The 19,037-nt window shown below is 41.2% G+C and overlaps 1 protein-coding gene across 4 annotated transcripts in view; it reads left to right on the plus strand.

Annotated features, from left to right (window-relative positions):
* mnd1 (meiotic nuclear divisions 1 homolog (S. cerevisiae)) overlaps positions 1–19,037 on the plus strand; it is a 92,632-nt gene that overhangs the window by 2,749 nt on the left and 70,846 nt on the right. For all 4 annotated transcript variants that reach the window (XM_059964793.1, XM_059964792.1, XM_059964795.1 and 1 more), the window contains exons 2-4: positions 6,419–6,484; positions 11,326–11,383; positions 15,007–15,155. In XM_059964793.1, coding sequence (XP_059820776.1) covers positions 6,461–6,484; positions 11,326–11,383; positions 15,007–15,155 — 231 coding nt within the window. In that variant the 5' untranslated portion in view covers positions 6,419–6,460. The remainder of the gene's footprint in view (positions 1–6,418; positions 6,485–11,325; positions 11,384–15,006; positions 15,156–19,037) is intronic.

Here is a 19,037-nt window from a genome sequence, read left to right on the forward strand (position 1 = left end):
CACATTGTCAAATAATTTAGTCAGGCTTGTGAGGCATGTTCCGCACCTCATGAAGCTATACCGACTATCCCTAATCTGACTGCTTCTCCAAATTCTCATAAATCCTGTGTGAAGAATCTTTTCCAATAATTTGCCCACTACTGAAGTAAGACTCATTGGTCTGTAATTCCTAGATATATCGGGGATGGGGTAAGAAGGGGAGGAGGGGCATTAATGGAAGTTAGAGAAGTCAATATTCATGCCATCAGGTTGGAGGCTACGCAGCCAGTATATAAGGTGTTGTTCCTCCAACCTGAATGTGGCTTCATCTTGACAGTAGAGGAGGCCATGGATAGACATATCAGAATGATATAAGATTTTTTAAAAGCTGCTACATAATTTACGAACTCTTCAACACAGTTCCTCAAAGGCAACAACTGTCTTCTTTCTTCTTAAGCCTATCACCCTTTTTGGGGCATAGGCTGCTGATAGCAGCTTGCTATTATCCTCTGTCCTGGACCAGTAGGTGACTGGCCCTGTAGATTCGTATGTCTTCTAAGTGAAGATCCTTCCTCTTCTTGCGATGAGGCCTTTGGAGCTTCTGTGGCATTTCTGTTAGTAGTTTTCTTAACCGCAAATTAGTGGGGGGAGAGGTACTCCTGCCAACTGATCCTAGCAGTGTCGAGGGCACAGCTAGGGACTCCAAGCAAGACGTTTGTTGCAGGTTCACCCTGGGGAGGACTAATCTGACATCTGTAACAATGACAGTGTGTACAGTTGTGATGAGGGCTGCCAGGCAGGTCTTTCCCCCTGTGTTCAAAACGTACATTGAGCTCATCAGAATGCATTATCTCAAAACTGCTTGTTTTGTTTTGATTCCTTTTGAGCAACCAAATCAGCAGTTTGATTAAATAATTTATTTAACTATTAACTAAAAGAATAAGAGATTTAGTTATTCAAGTAATTTTATTTAACTTTTAGCAAGATTTTTAAGATAACTTTAATTCAACTAAAAGAACGAAACTCAGATTCCTTTATTTGATTCTCTATTAATAAATCAAGCTAAAGTTTACATGTAATTCTTAGTAATACTTACCAGCCATCAACAATAAGTATATGCTTAACCATGCAGTCTTTAGCTGCTGAGGAGCTTCAATGAGATTTGAAGGGTTGCCAGCCGCAGGTTGTGATCCAGCACGTAGAAGCTCAAAAAATCCCTTGAAAATACCTTACTGTTATACTGCAAACACGAGGAAACATCTGCAGATGCTGGAAATTCAAACAACACACACAAAAGAGTCCTGACGAAGGGTCTCGGCCCAAAACGTCGACAGTGCTTCTCCTTATAGATGCTGCCTGGCCTGTGTGTGTTGTTACTATTAGAATCTCATGTACGTCCCTTACAAATGAATAACAAATCCATAAAGGGAAGACAGCTGATAGGCAATTTACTGGAATCATGATTTCCCAAAATCCATAGCCTAACACAAAATTTAAGCCAGCCATCTTGTTAACATTTGTCCATTTTATTAACATATTCAGCCATTTGATAGCTATTGTTATGGGGAAATGACAAATTCTGCTTCAGCTTACTAACTGCTGCCCTGCTGTGTTTTGTAGCCCGTGATTGTGTGCAGCCCCTGACAGACAGGCTTGATTTTAGACTGCTATTATCTCCTGCCATCACTGTAGCTTTACAATGATTGTACCTCAGTTTCCTTTATAGGTTATAATCAGTTGTTTTGAATGCTGCAGACCTGACCTATCAATAATCCGGATGATAATGTGGTTAACTGGATCAGCAAATTTGCAGATGGCACCAAGATTGGGGGTGTAGTGGACAGTGAGGAAGCTTGCAGTGGGATCTGGAACAGCTGGAAAATGAGCTGAAAATGGCAGATGGAATTTAATGCAGGTCTTACACAGGGTAGGGCACTGAGGAGTGTGGTAGAACAAAGGGATGCAGTTCCATAATTCATTGAAGGTGGTGTCACATGTAGATAGGATTGTAACACTTTTGGCACATTGTCCTTTATAAATCAAAGTATTGAGTACAGGAGATGGGATGTTATGTTGAAATTGTACAAGGCTTTGTTGAGGCCTAATCTGAAGTATTGTGCGCCTACCTACAAGTTTTTGTCATCTACCTACAGGAAACTTGTACAGAGAAAATTTATAAGGATGTTGCCAGGTTTGGAGGACCTGAATTATAAGGAAAGATTGAATAGGTTAGACCTGTATTCCTTAGAACATAGAAGATTGAGAGGAGATTGGATAGAGTTATGTACAAATGTGTGGGGTATAGCTGACGTTTCCACTGAGGTTGGGTGGGACTACAACCAGAGGTCATGGGTTAAGGGTGAAAAGTGAAAAGTTTAAGAGGAACACGAGGGGAAACTTCTTCACTCAGAGGGTCGTAAGAGTATGGAATGAGTTGCAGACACAAGTGATGCATGCAAGCTTAATGTCAATGTTTTGGAGAAGTTTGGATAGGAACATAGATGATAGGGGTATGGAGGGCTATGGTCCCTGTGCAGGTCGATAGGAGTAGGCAGTTGAAGTAGTTTGGGCATGGACTAATGGACCATTGGTATTTCTATGCTGTACTTTTCTATGACTCCGTTTGGAAGTGGATCTCTCAGTTTATCACACACAAAATGGTGGAGGAACTCAGCAGGCCAAACAGCATCTATGGGGGAGAAAAGCGCAGTTGACGTTTTAGGCCAAAACTCTTTGGCAGGACTAGAGTAAAAAAGCTATATCAAAATTTATGCTGAGCAACTGAAGCTTCATGTGGTACCTTGTCAAATGCCTTACTAAAGTACATGTAGACAACATCCACTTTCCTGGTAACTTCCTCGAAAACTCTATAAGGTTGCTTAGACATGACCTGCCATGCTGTCTATACTTAATCAGTTCATCTCTATCCAAATATTTATCTCTGGTCCCTTAGAATATCTTCCAAAAACTTTCCCACAACTGATGTCAGATTCACTGGCCTATAATTCCCTGGTTTATATTTAGAGCCTTTTTGAAACAGCAGAACAAAATTGGCTATCCTCCAATCCTCTGGTACCTCTCCCTTTGGTAAGGATGTTTTAAGTATCTTTGCTCGGGCACTAGCAATTTCTGCACACCTCCCGTAGAGGCTGAAGGAACACCTTGTCAGTACATGAGGATTTATCTCTTCCCCCTCCCCCGATTTGCCTCAGGGTAGCAAACACCTCCTCTGTAATATGTACAGGGTCCATGAAGTTGATGTCGGTTTGCCTCACTTATATAGACTCTGTATCCATCTCCTGAGAAAATGTAGATGGTGCAAAGAATATGTTTAAGATCTTCCCCCATCTGTTTTGGCTTACCATTCTGATTTTGCAGAGGACCAATTTTGTTCTTTGAGATCCTTTTGCTCTTAGTATACCTGTAGAATCCCTTAGGATTCCCCTTCATCTTGTCTGCTAGAGCAACTTCATGTCTTCTTTTGGCCTTCCTGATTTCTTTAAGTGTTCTCTTGCATTTCTTGGACTCCATCAGCACCTCATTCGTTCCTACATACCTATGCCTGCTATGCACCTCCTTTTTTCTCCTAACCAGGGGCTCAATATCTCTTGAAAACCAAGGTTCCCCACACTTGTTATCGTTATTTTTTTATTCTGACAGGCACATACAAGCTTTGTACTCTCAAAATTGCACTTTTGAAGGCTTGCCACTTACCAAGCACATCTTCGCCAGAGAACAGCCTGTCTCTATTCACACTTGCCAGATCATTTCTGATACTATCAAATTTAGAATAGCCTTTCTCCAATTTAGAATTTCTACCTGCACACCAGACTTATCTCTTTGTACATTTACCTTGAAGCTAATAGCATTCTGATCACTAGATGCAAAGTGTTCCCCTACACACAATTGTGTCACCACCTTCCCTGTCTCATTCTGTAATAGCAGATCCAGTATCGCACTCTTTCTCATTGGGACTTCTACGTACTGATGAAGGAAACTTTCTTAAACACATCTGACAAACTCTCTCATCTAATCCTTTCACAGTATGGGATTCCCAATCAAGTCCTCCAGTCTGTCCGACAGAGTTCTACCATGATAATTTACCTCACTAGTAATGCCACCTCTCCCCCTTTAATCTGTCCACTCTGTCACATCTAAAATAACGACACCCCTCCTTCAACCAAGTCTCACTAGTAGCTACAATGTCATAATTCCAGGTGTTGATCCTGAGCTCATCTACCCTTCCTACAATACCTCTTGCATTGAAATATACACAGCTCAGGACATTAGTCGCACCACGATTGTCCATTTGATACCTGACTTTGTCTGAGGTCTTAACAACATCTGCCTCTACAACCTATCCACTAACTGTTCTGGCACTCTGGTTCCCATCTCCCTGCAAATAGTTTAACCTCCAGCCTATGCAGCATTAGCAAATTTTCCCACTAGGATATTAGTCCCCCTCCAGTTCAGGCACAAACTGTCCCTTCTGTACAGGTCCCACCTTACCTGGAAGAGAGCCCAATGATCCAAAAATGTTATTCCCTCCCTGCTACACCAACTCCTTAGCCACATGTTAAACTGTACAAGTTTTGTAGCTCAGGCCTCACTAACGCATGGTACAGGTAGCAATCTTGAGAAAATAGTCTCGGAGGTCCTGCTGTTTAACTTGGCACCTAACTCCCTGAACTCCCTATCATTGTACAATAATACCATATTGTACCTTGTCATTGGTACCCATATGGACAATGACATCTGGCTGTTCACCCACCCACTTAAGAATGCTGAAGACCATCCAGAATCTCGTTCTTGTCCACAGAACCTCCTGTCTGTTACTCTAACAAACAAATCCCCTGTTACCACAACGAGCCTGTTCTCCCCTCTGTACTGGCTCCTTAATCCCTTTCCCCTTCCTGACTGTCACCCAGTTTCCTGTGTCCTGCACTTTGGGTGTAATTGCTTCTCTGTCTCCTCAGCCTTCCGATTGATCCAGAGTTCATCCAGTTCCTGCTCCGACGCCTTAATGTGGATTGTTAGAAGCTGCAACTGGATGCACTTCTCATGGTTGTAGTCATCAGACATGCAGAAAGTCTCTCTCTGCCTTCTCATATACCGCAAGAGGAGCATTGTACTATCCTGCTGGCATCTCTACTGACCTAGCTGAGCAAATATAAAGAAGGGAAGGGGGAAAAATGTTAACCTAAAGCTTTTCTTCACTTTCTCTGCCTGAAGCCTCTCCTTGCTAAAGCCTCAAGATCACCACTCTGACACTGTCCACTCACCCGATGGCCACTGCACTTGCCTCTTTAATTTGCTCTGCTAGTCAGTCTCAAATGCAGATTGGTTTCCGGTCAAAGATCTATTATGTTGCCGCGACCCACTGTTCCCTTTCTCTACTCAGGCAGTGGACCTGAGTGAAATCACCTCCTCTTAGGCTTCCAGTGTCCAGATTGGTGGCTGATCAAAGCGCTACTTTCATCATTCACCACCTTGAAAAATTGTATTAAGTTAGTAAGATACAACTTGACCCACACAAATTAGTGCTGACTGGCACTAATTAAGCGGGTCTCTGTAAACAGCCCTGAATCCTATGCTTATAGCTTCCCAGCACTGACATTGGATGCATTGCCCAAGATTATCCTCATTTCCCTTGATTTAATACATTGATGTAGTCCACCGCTCCCTGAAAATGGTAATGTGCAGTAGGTAGGCTAGAAAAGAAGGCATCAGGCATACTTTCCTCTATTGGTTGGGGCAATGGATCCAGAGGGTCTGCCTCACTTGGAGTACTGTGCAATTTTTTTTGGCAGGAAGTAAGTGGAGGCTTTCAAAGGGGTACAGAAGAAGTCTACCAGGTCGCTGCCTGGATTAGAGGGAATGGGCTATAAGAATAGGTTGGACAATCTTGGAATATTTTCTCTGGTGTATGGAAGACTGGGGTGAGACCTAATAGTCCATAAAATCAGGACAGGACAGACAACCAGAATCCTTTTCTTAGTTAGAAATGTCATATACCAGAGGACCTGCATTTAAGTTTAGTTGGAGGAAAATTTGAAGGAGACATGCAGAGCAAGTCTGTGTACACAGAGAATGTCTGGGACAGGCTGTCCGGTAGTGGTAGAAGTAGCTACAAAAATGATATTGAGACTTTTATATAGGCAAATGAGTATGCAGGTAATGGGGGGGGGGAATATAAATTACTCATCATTTTCTGCAGTAATCTTGTCTTTTCAAAATTATTTTGACTGAGTAGTGAATAGATTTTAAGATTCCTTATCTGAGCAAAATTAAAGAAGCTGCAATTTTTTTTAACAAGAAATGTCCAGGAAAGGAATGTAAATTGTTGTAATGTTGCTGCAAAACAAAAAAGAATCATGCCATATATCAATGATATATCTGATTTTGTTCTTTTTTTCCCCACTTAATCTCTAATTCCTAGTCTAAAAGGAAAGGATTATCCTTTGAAGAGAAGCAAAGTCGTATGATGGAAATATTTTTTGAAACGGTAGGTAATAAAGCTCTTGCTGTAAACTCAGTCCTCAGGCAGATCATCCGTTGCAGCAGAGTCGTTCTTTGGTGCTCTGTGAGCCAGACTGTTTATTCTCGTGCGCCTGCCCTGTCTGATGTTTGGAAGCATGGGAGTTATCTCAGTGAAGGCAGACACTGTGCCCTTGTAACAATTCAGCAGCCAGTAATGGGCACCTGCTGTCAAAAAAAATTATTAAAAAAGAATTGATGTTTAACTCAAAAACTCAGTTACACACAGTGAAACAATGTTTCTTTTACATTGTGGATGCACTTAACTTTCTCCTTAGCTATCATTTCCATGTTTTAATGGAATTGCTGTGTTTGCACCACATTTAACCTAAACACCTTTGCAGGCGAACTTCCCAGCCTGAGATCTTAGGCCAATATAGAAGCCAGCACAAATTCAACAGAGTGAAAATGAAAGTTCGAAGTTTCAGCAACATTGATCCCTTAATTATTTTGCATTTGATCTGTAACATATGAAGTTGCTTTATTCTTGTCTTTACTAATCCCTTATAAGGATAATTAGCTAGTGGGCATAACTAAACTACTGTACTTAAGTTATACAAGATTAGCTCCTTAATTTTATTTGTTTGAGTTGTGAATATCAGACTAAAGTGTTGCAGATCGGAAATATTGACTATTTCTCTTTGCAGAGTTGCTGCTGGAACCGCTGAGCCTTTCCAGTTCTTATTGCTTTTATTTTTTTTGATTTAGAGTATCTCTTTCACAGCCCTTCCAGCCCAACGAGCCAGTATCGTCCAATTATACCCACCTAGTAATCCTACATCTTTGGACTGTGGGAGTACATCAGAGCACCGAGAGGAAACCCACACAGTCATAGGGAGAACGTACAAACTTCAAACAGTTAGTGGCAGGAATTGAACCTGGGTTGTGGGCACTGTGATAGTGCCACACTAACCACTCATACTGTGCCATCCTATTTATTTGAGTTTTGTTAGGATGTTGTCTGAAATGTAATATTTCACTTATGGGGAAGAGACTGGATAGGCTGCTTTGCTTTCCTTAGATGAGAGAAGGCTGATAGAAGCATGTGATATTACAGGGTAGTGGTGAGAAACCACCCCACAATAAAAACATCTTAAACCAGGCTGTAGCTTTGATAGGGGTCATAAAACAATACTGCATAGTAACTTGCCCTTTGGCTCATGATGTTATGCCATATTAAATTCACTTTTAATTAAATGCCTAACTAAACTGTTTCTTTGTGCCTACATAATGGTCATATCCCTCCATTCTCTGCATTTTCATGTGCTGTTAATGCCTCTTTCAATGTTAGAAACATAGAAATCCATAGCACAATACAGGCCTTTTGGCCCACAACGTTGTGCCGAGCATGTCCTTACCTTGGTACCTAGGGTTACCCAGAGCCCTCTTTTTCTGAGCTCCAAATGCCTCTTGAAAGACCCTATCTTATCCCCCTCCACCACAGTCACTGGCAGCCCATTCCACGTACTCACCACTCTGTGTTTAAAAAAAAAAACAAAAAGCAACTTAACCCTGACATCTCCTCTGTACCTGCTTCCAAGCACCTTAAAACTGTGCCCTCTCGTGTTAGCCATTTCAGCCCTGGGTAACAGCCTCTGTCTATCCACATGATCAATGTCTCTCATCATCTTATACACCTCTATTTTTCTAAGCTCCATGTACCTATCTTAAGAATCTCATAAAAGACCCTGTTGTGTCCTCTGCTATTACTCTGATATCACCTCTACTATTACTCCTGATGTAGCATACCACACGCCCATCATTCTCTGTGTTTTTTTTTAAACTTGTAGATCTGTTTTGAACTTCTTTCCTTTCATCTTCAATGCATGCCCTCTAGTATTAGAAATTTCAGTCTTAGGAAAGATACCAGTTGACTGACTGCATCTCATAATCCTATAACTTTCTCTCGGGTCTCCACCAAAGCCTCCACTGCTCCAGAGCAAACAACATATTTGACTAACTTCACAGCAGGTGACCTCTAATCCCAGCAGCATCCTGGTGACACTTTTCTGCACCCTCTCCAAAGTTCAATAGTTCCATTTAATATCAGCGAATGTATACAGTATACATACAACCTGACATTCTTATTTTCTGCAGACATCCTCAAAACAAAAAAAAAACAAAGAATGAATGACAGAAGAAAGACTTAAGAACCCCAAAGCTCCCAGTCTTGCCTTCTTTATAACTGCATCGATATGTTGGGACCAGGTTTCGTTTTCAGAGATCTTGACACTCAGAAACTTGAAACTGCTCACTCTGTCACTTCTGATCCCTCTATGAGGATTGGTGTATGTTCCTTCATTTTACCCTTCCTGAAGTCCACAATCAGCTCTTTCGTCTTACTGACATTAAGTGCAAGGTTGTTGCTGTGCCACTACTCCACTCGTTGGCATATCCCACTCCTGTACGCCCTCTTGTCTCCATCTGAGATGATTGTATCATCAGCAAGTTTATAGATGGTATTTGATCTATGCCTAGCCACACAGTCATGGGTAGAGAGAGTAGAGCCGTGGAATTAGCACACACCCCTGAGGTGCACCAGTGTTGATCATCAGTGAGGAGGAGGTATTATCCCTAATCTGCACAGATTGTGGTCTTCCCGTTAGGAAGTCAAGCATCCAATTGCAGAGGGAGGTACAGAAGCCCAGGTTCTGTAACTTCTCAGTCAGGATTGTGGGAATGATAATGTTAAATGCTGAGTTATAGTTGATGAACAGCATCCTGACGTAGGTGTTTGTGTTGTCCAGGTGGTCTAAAGCTGTGTGAAGAGCCATTGAGATTGTGTCTGTCGTTGACCTATCGTGATAGGCAAATTGCAGTGGGTCTAGTCATGACCAACCTCTCAAAGCATTTCATCACTAGATGTGAGTGATAGTCATTAAGGCAGTTCACATTATTCTTCTTAGGCACTGGTATACTTGTTGTCTTTTTGAAGCAAGTGGGAACTTCCGCCTGTAGCAGTGAGAGGTTGAAAATGTCCTTGAATTCTCCTGCCAGTTGATTGACACAAGCTTTCAAAGCCTTACCAAGTACTCTGTCAGGGCCTTCCACCTTGCGAGGGTTCACTCTCTTTCAAGACAGTCTAACTTCAGCCTCTGAGATGGAGATCACAGGGTCACCAGAGACAGCAGGGATCTTCACAGCTGTAGTTATATTCTCCCTTTCAAAGTGGGCATAGAAGGCGTTAAGTTCATCTAGTAGTGAAGCATTCCTGCCATTTGTGTTATGTTGTTGTACAGTACATCTGATATCATCTCTAACCTCATTCGAAATGTCTCTTTGCCCTTGAGATATCCCTCCACAAGTCATACCTACTTTTCTGGTGCAGACTTGGTTGCCAGACTTGAATGCCACAGAACTAACCTTCAGCAGACTACCTACCTCCTGGTGCATCCATGACTTTTGTACAGCAGGCGTTTGTAGGCACACACTTATCCACACAGGTTTTAATGAAGTTGGTAAAAAACTGCATATATCCAGATTCGAAGATGAATCCCTGAATAGGTCTCTTCCAATTTCCTGATGTCTGCCCTCACCCCATTACCCAACTGCCATAACAGGGATAGAGTTCCCCTTGTCCTTGTTTGCCACCCCATGTACAGGACCTCATTCTTTGTAACTTCTACCATTCCATGGGTACCCACCACTAAACTCAACTTTCCCTCCTTTCCCACTCTCTGCTTTACACAGGGCTTGCTCTTTACACGTGACCCTCCCTGCCGATAGCCCTCCTGGTACCTCTGTAAGTGGCTTAAGTACACATGCCCCTGTGCCACCTCCCTTGCCACTATTCAGGACCCCAAACAGTCTATCCAAGTGAGGTGACACTTCACCTGCGATAAGCCAGGGTCAGTTGCTAAGACTGGGAAAGCCCTTTGTCGAGCACTTACACTTCATATGCTACAAAACACAATCTTTCCTGTGGCCCCCCATTGTAATTCTACTTCCAATTCCCATTCCAATATGTTGATCCTTGGCCTCCTCAACTGCCACAATGGGACCACTCTCAGGTTGGAGGAGCAATATCTCGTATTTCATCTGGGTAGCCTCGAACCTGATGGCATGAATATTGATTTCTCCCCTCCCCCTTTTCACTTCTCATTCTGACTACCCTCTCACCCCTTCTCTTTTCATCTGTCCATCACCTCCCTGTGGTGCCCCTCCTCCTTTCTCCCAGGTTCTGCTTCCCTCTCTTATCTGATTTTTCCTCCTCCATCCGATCAACTTCCTGCTTCTCACTTCATACCCCCTCCACCACCACCGACCTTGCTCCTTACCTGGCTTCACCTACCACTTGTCATCTTGTACTCCTACTCTTCCCCTCACCTTATTCTAGTTTCTTCCCCTTTCCTTTCCAGCCCTGATAAAGGAATTCAGCCCGAAGCATCAACTGTTTATTTTTCTGTAGGTGCTACTTAACCTGCTGAGTTCTTCCAGCCTTTTGTGTGTGTTGCTCTGGATTTCCAGCATCTGCAGAATCGTTTATCAATCTTCCAATACTGGTCTTCCACATAGATTGATATGTTAGCTTGCAGGAGAAAGTATTAGAAAAACAATTCCTGCCCCTACCCCATCCTCAATAATAAAGACTTGCGGTTTTCCTACAAATGCCTTTGTTGTATGGTCTCAGTTGAAGTATTAATTTAAATGTCTTTGTCTATCTTGTTTATTTACTTCTAGCCCAACTAAAAATATTTGTATGTTTGCAAACAAAAAAAGAATAGTTTATTTTGCAGAATTAATGTTGAATTTTTAAAAGATTAAAAATTTGTTCATGATGATTTATGGTAGAATCTGTTTGTTTTTTAGAAAGATGTATTTCAGCTTAAAGATTTGGAGAAGATTGCTCCAAAGGAGAAGGGGATCAGTAGGTATCGTAGCTACTACTTATTGTTGACCCATAAGACCACAGATTTTGGTTACTGGTAATGTCTCTGTTCATATCTGGACAACCAAGGAGGTATAAAATCACAGATTACACAATTTTAGACAATTCTATTGCCATTGTAACGGATGTTACAGCAGAGGTTATGTAACTTTTTTTTAACAAAAGTGAAATCAATAATGTGCATCACTTGAAGTGTATGGTTGGGTATTACCGTTCCATCTTTATTCACATCCAATATTGGTTGATTAATATTTCCATGCTAAAACAAAATCAGGTTAAGTCTGGCACAAATTAACCTTCAAAGTGAGTCACAAACATGAGAAGGGTCTTGGCCCGAAATGTTGACTGTTTACTCTTTTCCATAGATACTGCTTGGCCTTTTGAGTTCTTCCAGCATTTTGTTTGTGTTGTGTTGTTCTGAATGGGTTATCAGTTTTGGTGGTGCAGAATTTTCTTGCTGATATGTCATTCTGGTATGAGCAAGCAGTATGCTTCAGCGCAGAATATCCTGACACAAATCAAACACAACACAAGTGAATCTGCAGATGCTGGAAATAAATAAAAACTCAAAATGCTGGCAGAACTCAGCAGGCCAGACAGCATATATGGGAGGAGGTAGTGACGATGTTTCGGGCCAATGATACTTCTACAGATGGGGAAGGAAGTTTCTGATGGGCAAGCAGGTAATTTATGAAGTGTAGTTTTCTGCACACTGTAACAGGTGTTCTTTTTGCTTACAGTGCATGTGATCTGAAATTTTCCTCCTTCGTTTGTGGTGTAGCTAGTAGTATTGCCTTTCAGTGCCTGAGATCCAGGTTCCATACTGCTTCAGCTGCTCTGTGTAGTTTGCAGATTCTCCCTGTGACTCCAAAGATGTACTGGTTTAGATTGGTAATAGATTGAGCACTGTAAATTTCCCTTAGTCTGTTGATGAGTGGTGAAATCTGGGATTTGAAGTGAATATTGTGAGAATCAAAAGTGGAATTAAAAGTGGGATTTGTGTAAGTGGATAGTCAATGTAAACTAAATGAACCAAGGAGTTTTATTTTGTACTGACTGCACTTTCCATGACATTTTGAGCCAGCAGTTTCTAGGAATTTGAGGGGATGTTTCTTTTTCAAGTAAACTGTCAGCACAACATTTCATCTTTTTCTCCATCTGCATGGACCTTGGAGTTTAATGTGGCTTACCTAACTTAGCTGACAAGAGAACAACTGGGGCTTCAGTACTGGAGATGTTTAGAGGATTTTGTGTATGTGACATTATTCCTTGGGATGTTTGCTTCAGATTATTCAAGTCTCAAAAGCATATAAAAGAGTGAGAGTCACTGGTAGACAGTGAACTTTCTGCCAAGTTTTATGTCTTCAAGCACACATTTCCTCAATTGACCAAAGGCTGTGCTGACTCTGAAGGCATGGTGAATTTCATAGTCATGAGTCACAGAGCACTACAGCAGAAAACAGTCCCTACTGCCCACTTAGTCCGTGTATTCTGTCCAAGTCCTATCAACTATACTCCAGGGAATAAAGTCCTAACATATTCAACCTTTCACTATAACTTCAATCTTCAAGTCCTGGCAATGTCCTTTTAAATTTTCTCTGTACTCCTTCAATTTTATTGATTTCATTCCTATAGGCAAGCGACCAGAACTATACACAATGTTCCAAATTTGGCTGCATAAATGTCTTGTATAACCTTCACATAACATCCCAACTGCTAAACTCAGTAGTAATTTGATTTATGAAGGCCAGTATGCCAAAAGTTCTCTTTACGAACTTTTTTTTTAATCCTGTGACACCACTTTCAAGGAATTAGAAATCTGTACTCCTAAATGCCTCTGTTCTCCCGACTACCCTAGCGTTCATTGTCAATTGTCGATTATTGCCTTCACTGATATTTGGTAATGCTTTTTTTCAGGGTCTTTATTATTGGGGTAGATTTGGGGTAAATTGGTAGAAAACCTTGGTCTTACAGTATGGCCTGTGCTGTTGTATGCTTCAGTGAATGAGTTAGCCATGTCTTGAAGAATCAAAATAGTCGATTTATAGCAGTGGAGAGGAATATTTATAGGGCAGATTAAAAACAGGGGAGCAGAATTAGCCATTCAGCCCATTGAGTCTGCTTCACCATTCCATCATGGCTGATCCCGGATCCCACTCAACCCCATACACCTGCTTTTTGCCTTATCCCTTGAGCCCCAACCCGTCAGGAAACAATCAACTTCCAACTTAAATATATGTACAGAATTGGCCTCCACTGCAGTCTGTGAGCATTCTACAGATTTACTACCCTCTGGCTAAAAAAATTCCTCTTTACCTCTGTTCTAAAGAATCGCCCCTCAATTTTGAGGCTGTGCCCTCTAGTTCTGGATACCCCCACTATAGAAAGCATCCTCTCCACATACAGCCTTTCAGCATTTGGTAGGTTTCAATTAAATCCCCTTGCATTCTTCTAAATTCCAGTGAGTGCAGGCCCAAAGCTGCCAAACGCTCCTCATATTTTAACCCCTTCATTCCCAGAATCAATCTTGTGAGCCTCCTCTGGAACTTCAGTTCCACATTAGCAGATTTTCTAGGCTATTATTTGTTATTCGTTCAATACATTGTATTTAACTTATTATTAGATGCTACAGAGTATTTTAATAAATCTTACAGTGAGCCCAGTAAGTTTACAATCGGTCTAAGGTAAATTTGAAAGGAGTGGAGAGTACAAAAGCAGTGTTGGATGGGGCCTGGCCATTTGGAAGGCAACGCGGGAACCAGAACTCCAGTCACTCAGAAGGGAATGCAGCAAGTATAACCTGCTGGTAAACCAGGGATTTCCAGATGGTTGGATAACAGATTTTTACTGAATGCAATATGCTGTATAGCTCATATATGCAAAACTTCTTCCAGTATTAAGTGATACAAACTAAACATGCTCTAAAAGGACTATCGGGACAGAGAGATTTGGGGATCAATGAAGATAGCTGAGAGATATTTGGTAAACCATAGGATCAAGAAAATAATTGGTTCATAGAGTAAACAGTAAAGGTATCACCATATGTTAGTGAGGGTACAGAAAAGACATAATGGAAATTTCCAATGTTGAAAGATTTTGGTTATGTGGGTGATTCTGAGAGGATTATGCAAGGTATAAATGCAGAGATAGATTCTTCACAACTTTGCATTAAGAACCAGGGAACGTGATTAAATCCAAAAGACACAATAATCAAAAATGCTCAGTGGTTAAAATCTATGGTACATTGGTGGGTGGATTAGTGGAGACAAGTTCAGTTGTAGTATTTAAAGGGAATTGAGTATTCAGCAGGACTTCCAATGTTCTGTCTTCATCTCTGCAGCATTGTAAATTAACTATTTGCAGTTTTTGTTTCTCATTGGCCGTATTTGGTTTGTTAAATATTCCTGATGAAAGGTAATGTTATTTTCCATGGGCATTGCTTTCCAGCATTTTCTGTTTCTTTTTTAGATTTCTAGTATTTGCTTTTCTTGCACTGGTTCTGGAAAATTGAAGCTAAAACTGTGTTTTAGTTTAGGTGTGATTAATTTTCAATTGTCCTTCACCTTTCTTTTGTTTTCATTTATGTGCTTTAACCATTTTAGCTTCGGTATCAGTGAAGGAAGTCCTACAGAGTTTGGTTGATGATGCTATGGTGGACACCGATCGAATAGGAACTTCCAATTATTTTTGGGCATTTCCGAGTAAAGGTCTTCATGTTCGAAACCAAAAATTGGAAAAGTTGAAGAGACAGGTAAATGTACTTTTGGGTATCACCAAAATATTTAAGTTTAAGAAATTTTTAAATAGCTTATCCATTTTTACACCTAGAAGAGTATATTAAGAACGTAGGACTCGGGCAGAATTAAGCCATTCGATCCTTTGAATCTGCCCCGCCATTTCATCATAGCTGATCCATTTCCCTCTTAATCCCGTTCTCCTGCCTTCTGCCCATAGCCTTTCACACCTTGATTAATCAAGAACCTACCATCTTCCTCCTTAAATGCATCGTGACTTGGCCTCCACAGCTGCCTGTGGCAATGAATTCCACAGATTCACCAGCCTCTGGCTAAAGAATCTCTCCTCATCTTTTTTTCTAAATGGACATCTCTCTATTTTGAGCCTGTGCCCTCTGGTTCTACACTCCCTCACCAAAGGAATCATCCTTTTCACATCCACACTGTCTAGGCTTTTCAACATTCGATAGCTTTCAATAAGATTCCCCTCCCCCTTTCATCTGAATTCCAGCGAGTACAGGCCCGAATTGCAATACTCAATTGTGCAGACAGTTCTTGGAATTTGGTACAAATTTGTCAAATGCGCAAGTGCTTCTTGATGAAAGAGAAATTCAAAGAAGCTACAACATTGGGAAAGAGGTGAGGGTTTTTTTTCCCTCCAGAGTTCAAGGATCGGCAGTAACAGAAAATGTAAAAATAAATTGGAGATGCAGATCTAAAATAAAACATTAAGTACTCAATCAGTCAGATAGCATCAAAACATAAATGATATTGATGTTCCAGATAAACATCCTTAATCAGAACTGAGAAAGAATGAAAACCAGTTACTTCTAGGTTGCAGAGAGTGTGAGGGAGACATGGATAGAATAATGAGTATCACTGGCTGAGGTCAGTGTTGTGGTGATGAGGTGCTGATGAAGCCACTTTGGTTGGTAGTCCAATGGGGCATTTAGGGAGGAAAGAAATCTCACAGAAACATGTAAAAGCTATGAAGTACAGATTTGTGGGAAACATCCTGTAGACAAAGTGGTAATAATGGGGATGGAAAAGCAGTGAATCAGATTTATTATCACTGATTTAAATTGCTTGAAATCTGTTTTATTTTAGTGGCAGCAGTACAGTGCAAAATTTGTCATGTTGCATTACTATTGTAGATAGATAGCATACAGTAGAGCAGATCAGTTGTGACACAAACAGAAGTGTTTGAATTCCTGATTGCATTATAACGTACAATAATAAGGATCTGTTTGGTGGAGATGGAAGAGGCAAAAAGGAATGGTCTTTTGGAATGTAGAAAGGAGAAGCGGGACATGTATTTCTGGTGATACCTCATTGAAGGCGATGGAAATTGAAGAGGATGGTCAATTGCGGAAACTGAAGGCATGCAAAAATTTAGATAATTGTTACCAAAGTGCATTAGCACGTATTTCCCAACACTGTATTCCATCTGCCACTTTTTTGCCCATTCTCCCAATTTTTGCAAGTCCTGCAGTACAACCTACCTCTCCACCTATCTTTGTATCATCCGAAAACTTTGCCACAAAGCTATAAATTCTATTATCCAATTCACTGACAGACAACGTGAAAAGTAGCAGTACCAATACCGACCCCTGAGGAATAAAACTAATCACTGGCAGCCAACCAGAAAAGACCCCCTGTATTTCCACTCGCTCCCTCCTGCCTATCAATGCCAATATCTTTCTGGCAACAACATAGGATTTTATCTTTTTAAGCAGCCTCTTGTGTGGTACTTCATCAAAAGCCTTCTGAAAATCCAGGTAAATGACATCCACTGCCTCTTCTTTGTCTACCCTGCTTGTTACTTCCTCGATGATTTGTCAAGAAAGATTCCCTTTACAGAAACCATGCCAATTGGCTTATTCATAATTGATATGAAAGGAGAGGGGAGTAACAAATTAGAAGTATTATATATGAATGCACGAAGTATAAGGAATAATGTAGATGAGCTTGAGGCTTAGTTGGAAATTAGCAAGTATGATGATGTGGGAATAACAGAGACATGGCTTCAAGCAGACAGGACCTGGGAAATGAATATTCATGGATATACATCTTATCGAAAGGACAGACTGACTGGCAGAGGGGGTGGGGTGGCTGTGTTGGTGAGGAATGATATTCAGTCCCTTGCGAGGGGGGACATAGAATCAGGGGATGTAGAGTCAGTATGGATAGAACTGAGAAATTTTAAGGGTAGAAAGACCCTAATGGGAGTTATCTACGGGCCCCCAAACAGCAGTCTGGATGTACGGTGTAAGTTGAATGAAGAGTTAAAATTGGCATGACGCAAAGGTAATGATACAGTTGTCATGGGGGATTTCAACACACAGGTAGACTGGGAGAATCAGAATGGTCCTGGACCCCAAGAAAGGGAGTTTGTGGAATGCCTCCGAGATGGATTCTTAGAACAGCTTGTACTGGAGCCTACCAGGGAGAAGGCAATTCTAGATTTAGTGTTGTGCAATGAACCGGAGTTGATCAGGGACATGGAGGTAAAGGAACCATTAGGAGGTAGTGACCATAATATGATATGTTTTAACCTACAATTTGAGAAGGAGAAGGGAAAATCGGATGTGTCAGTATTACAGTTGAACAAAGGGAACTATGGAGCTATGAGGGAGGAGCTGGCTAAAGTTCAATGGAACAATGCCCTAGCAGGGAAGACAGTGGAACAACAATGGCAGGTGTTTCTGGGAATAATCCAGAAGGTGCAGGATCGGTTCATTCCAAAGAGGAAGAAAGATCCTAAGGGGAGTAAGGGGCGGCCGTGGCTGACGAGGGAAGTAAAGGGCAGTATAAAATAAAAGAGAAAAAATATAATTCAGCAAAGATGAGCAGGAAACCAGAGGACTGGGAAGCTTTTAAAGAGCAACAGAAGATAACAAAAAAGGCAATATGCCAAGAAAAATGAGGTACGAAGGTAAACTAGCCAAGAATATAAAGGAGGATAGTAAAAGCTTCTTTAGGTATGTGAATAGCAAAAAAATAGTTAAGACCAAAATTGGACCATTGAAGACAGAAAAGGGTGAATTTATTATGGGAAACAAGGAAATGGCAGATGAGTTGAACAAGTACTTTGGATCTGTCTTCACTAGGGAAGACACAAACAATCTCTCAGATGTAATAATGGTCAAAGGAACTAGAGTAAAGGATGAACTGAAGGAAATTTATATTAGGCAAGAAACGGTGTTGGATAGACTGTTGAGTCTAAAGGCTGATAAATCCCTGGGACCTGATGGTCTGCATCCCAGGGTACTTAAAGAGGTGGCTCTAGAAATCGTGGATGCATTGGTAATCATTTTCCAATGTTCTATAGATTCAGGAACAGTTCCTGCTGACTGGAGGATGGCTAATGTTGTCCCACTTTTCAAGAAAGGAGGGAGAGAGAAAACAGGGAATTATAGACCGGTTAGCCTGACGTCAGTGGTGGGAAAGATGCTGGAGTCAATTATAAAAGATGAAATTACGACACATTTGGATAGCAGTAGAAGGATCAGTCCAAGTCAGCATGGATTTATGAAAGGAAAATCATGCTTGACTAATCTTCTGGAGTTTTTTGAGGAGGTAACTATGAAAATGGACAAGGGAGAGCCAGTGGATGTAGTGTACCTGGACTTCCAGAAAGCTTTTGATGAAGTCCCACATAGGAGATTAGTGGGCAAAATTAGGGCACATGGTATTGGGGGCAGAGTACTGACATGGATTGAAAATTGGCTGGCTGACAGGAAACAAAGAGTAGCGATTAACGGGTCCCTTTCGGAATGGCAGGCTGTGACCAGTGGGGTACTGCAAGGTTCGGTGCTGGGACCGCAGCTGTTTACAATATACATTAATGATTTAGATGAAGGGATTAAAAGTAACATTAGCAAATTTGCCGATGACAC

Source organism: Hypanus sabinus, chromosome 3, assembly GCF_030144855.1.
Source record: "Hypanus sabinus isolate sHypSab1 chromosome 3, sHypSab1.hap1, whole genome shotgun sequence".
In the NCBI taxonomy this organism is placed as follows: Eukaryota; Metazoa; Chordata; class Chondrichthyes; order Myliobatiformes; family Dasyatidae; genus Hypanus; species Hypanus sabinus.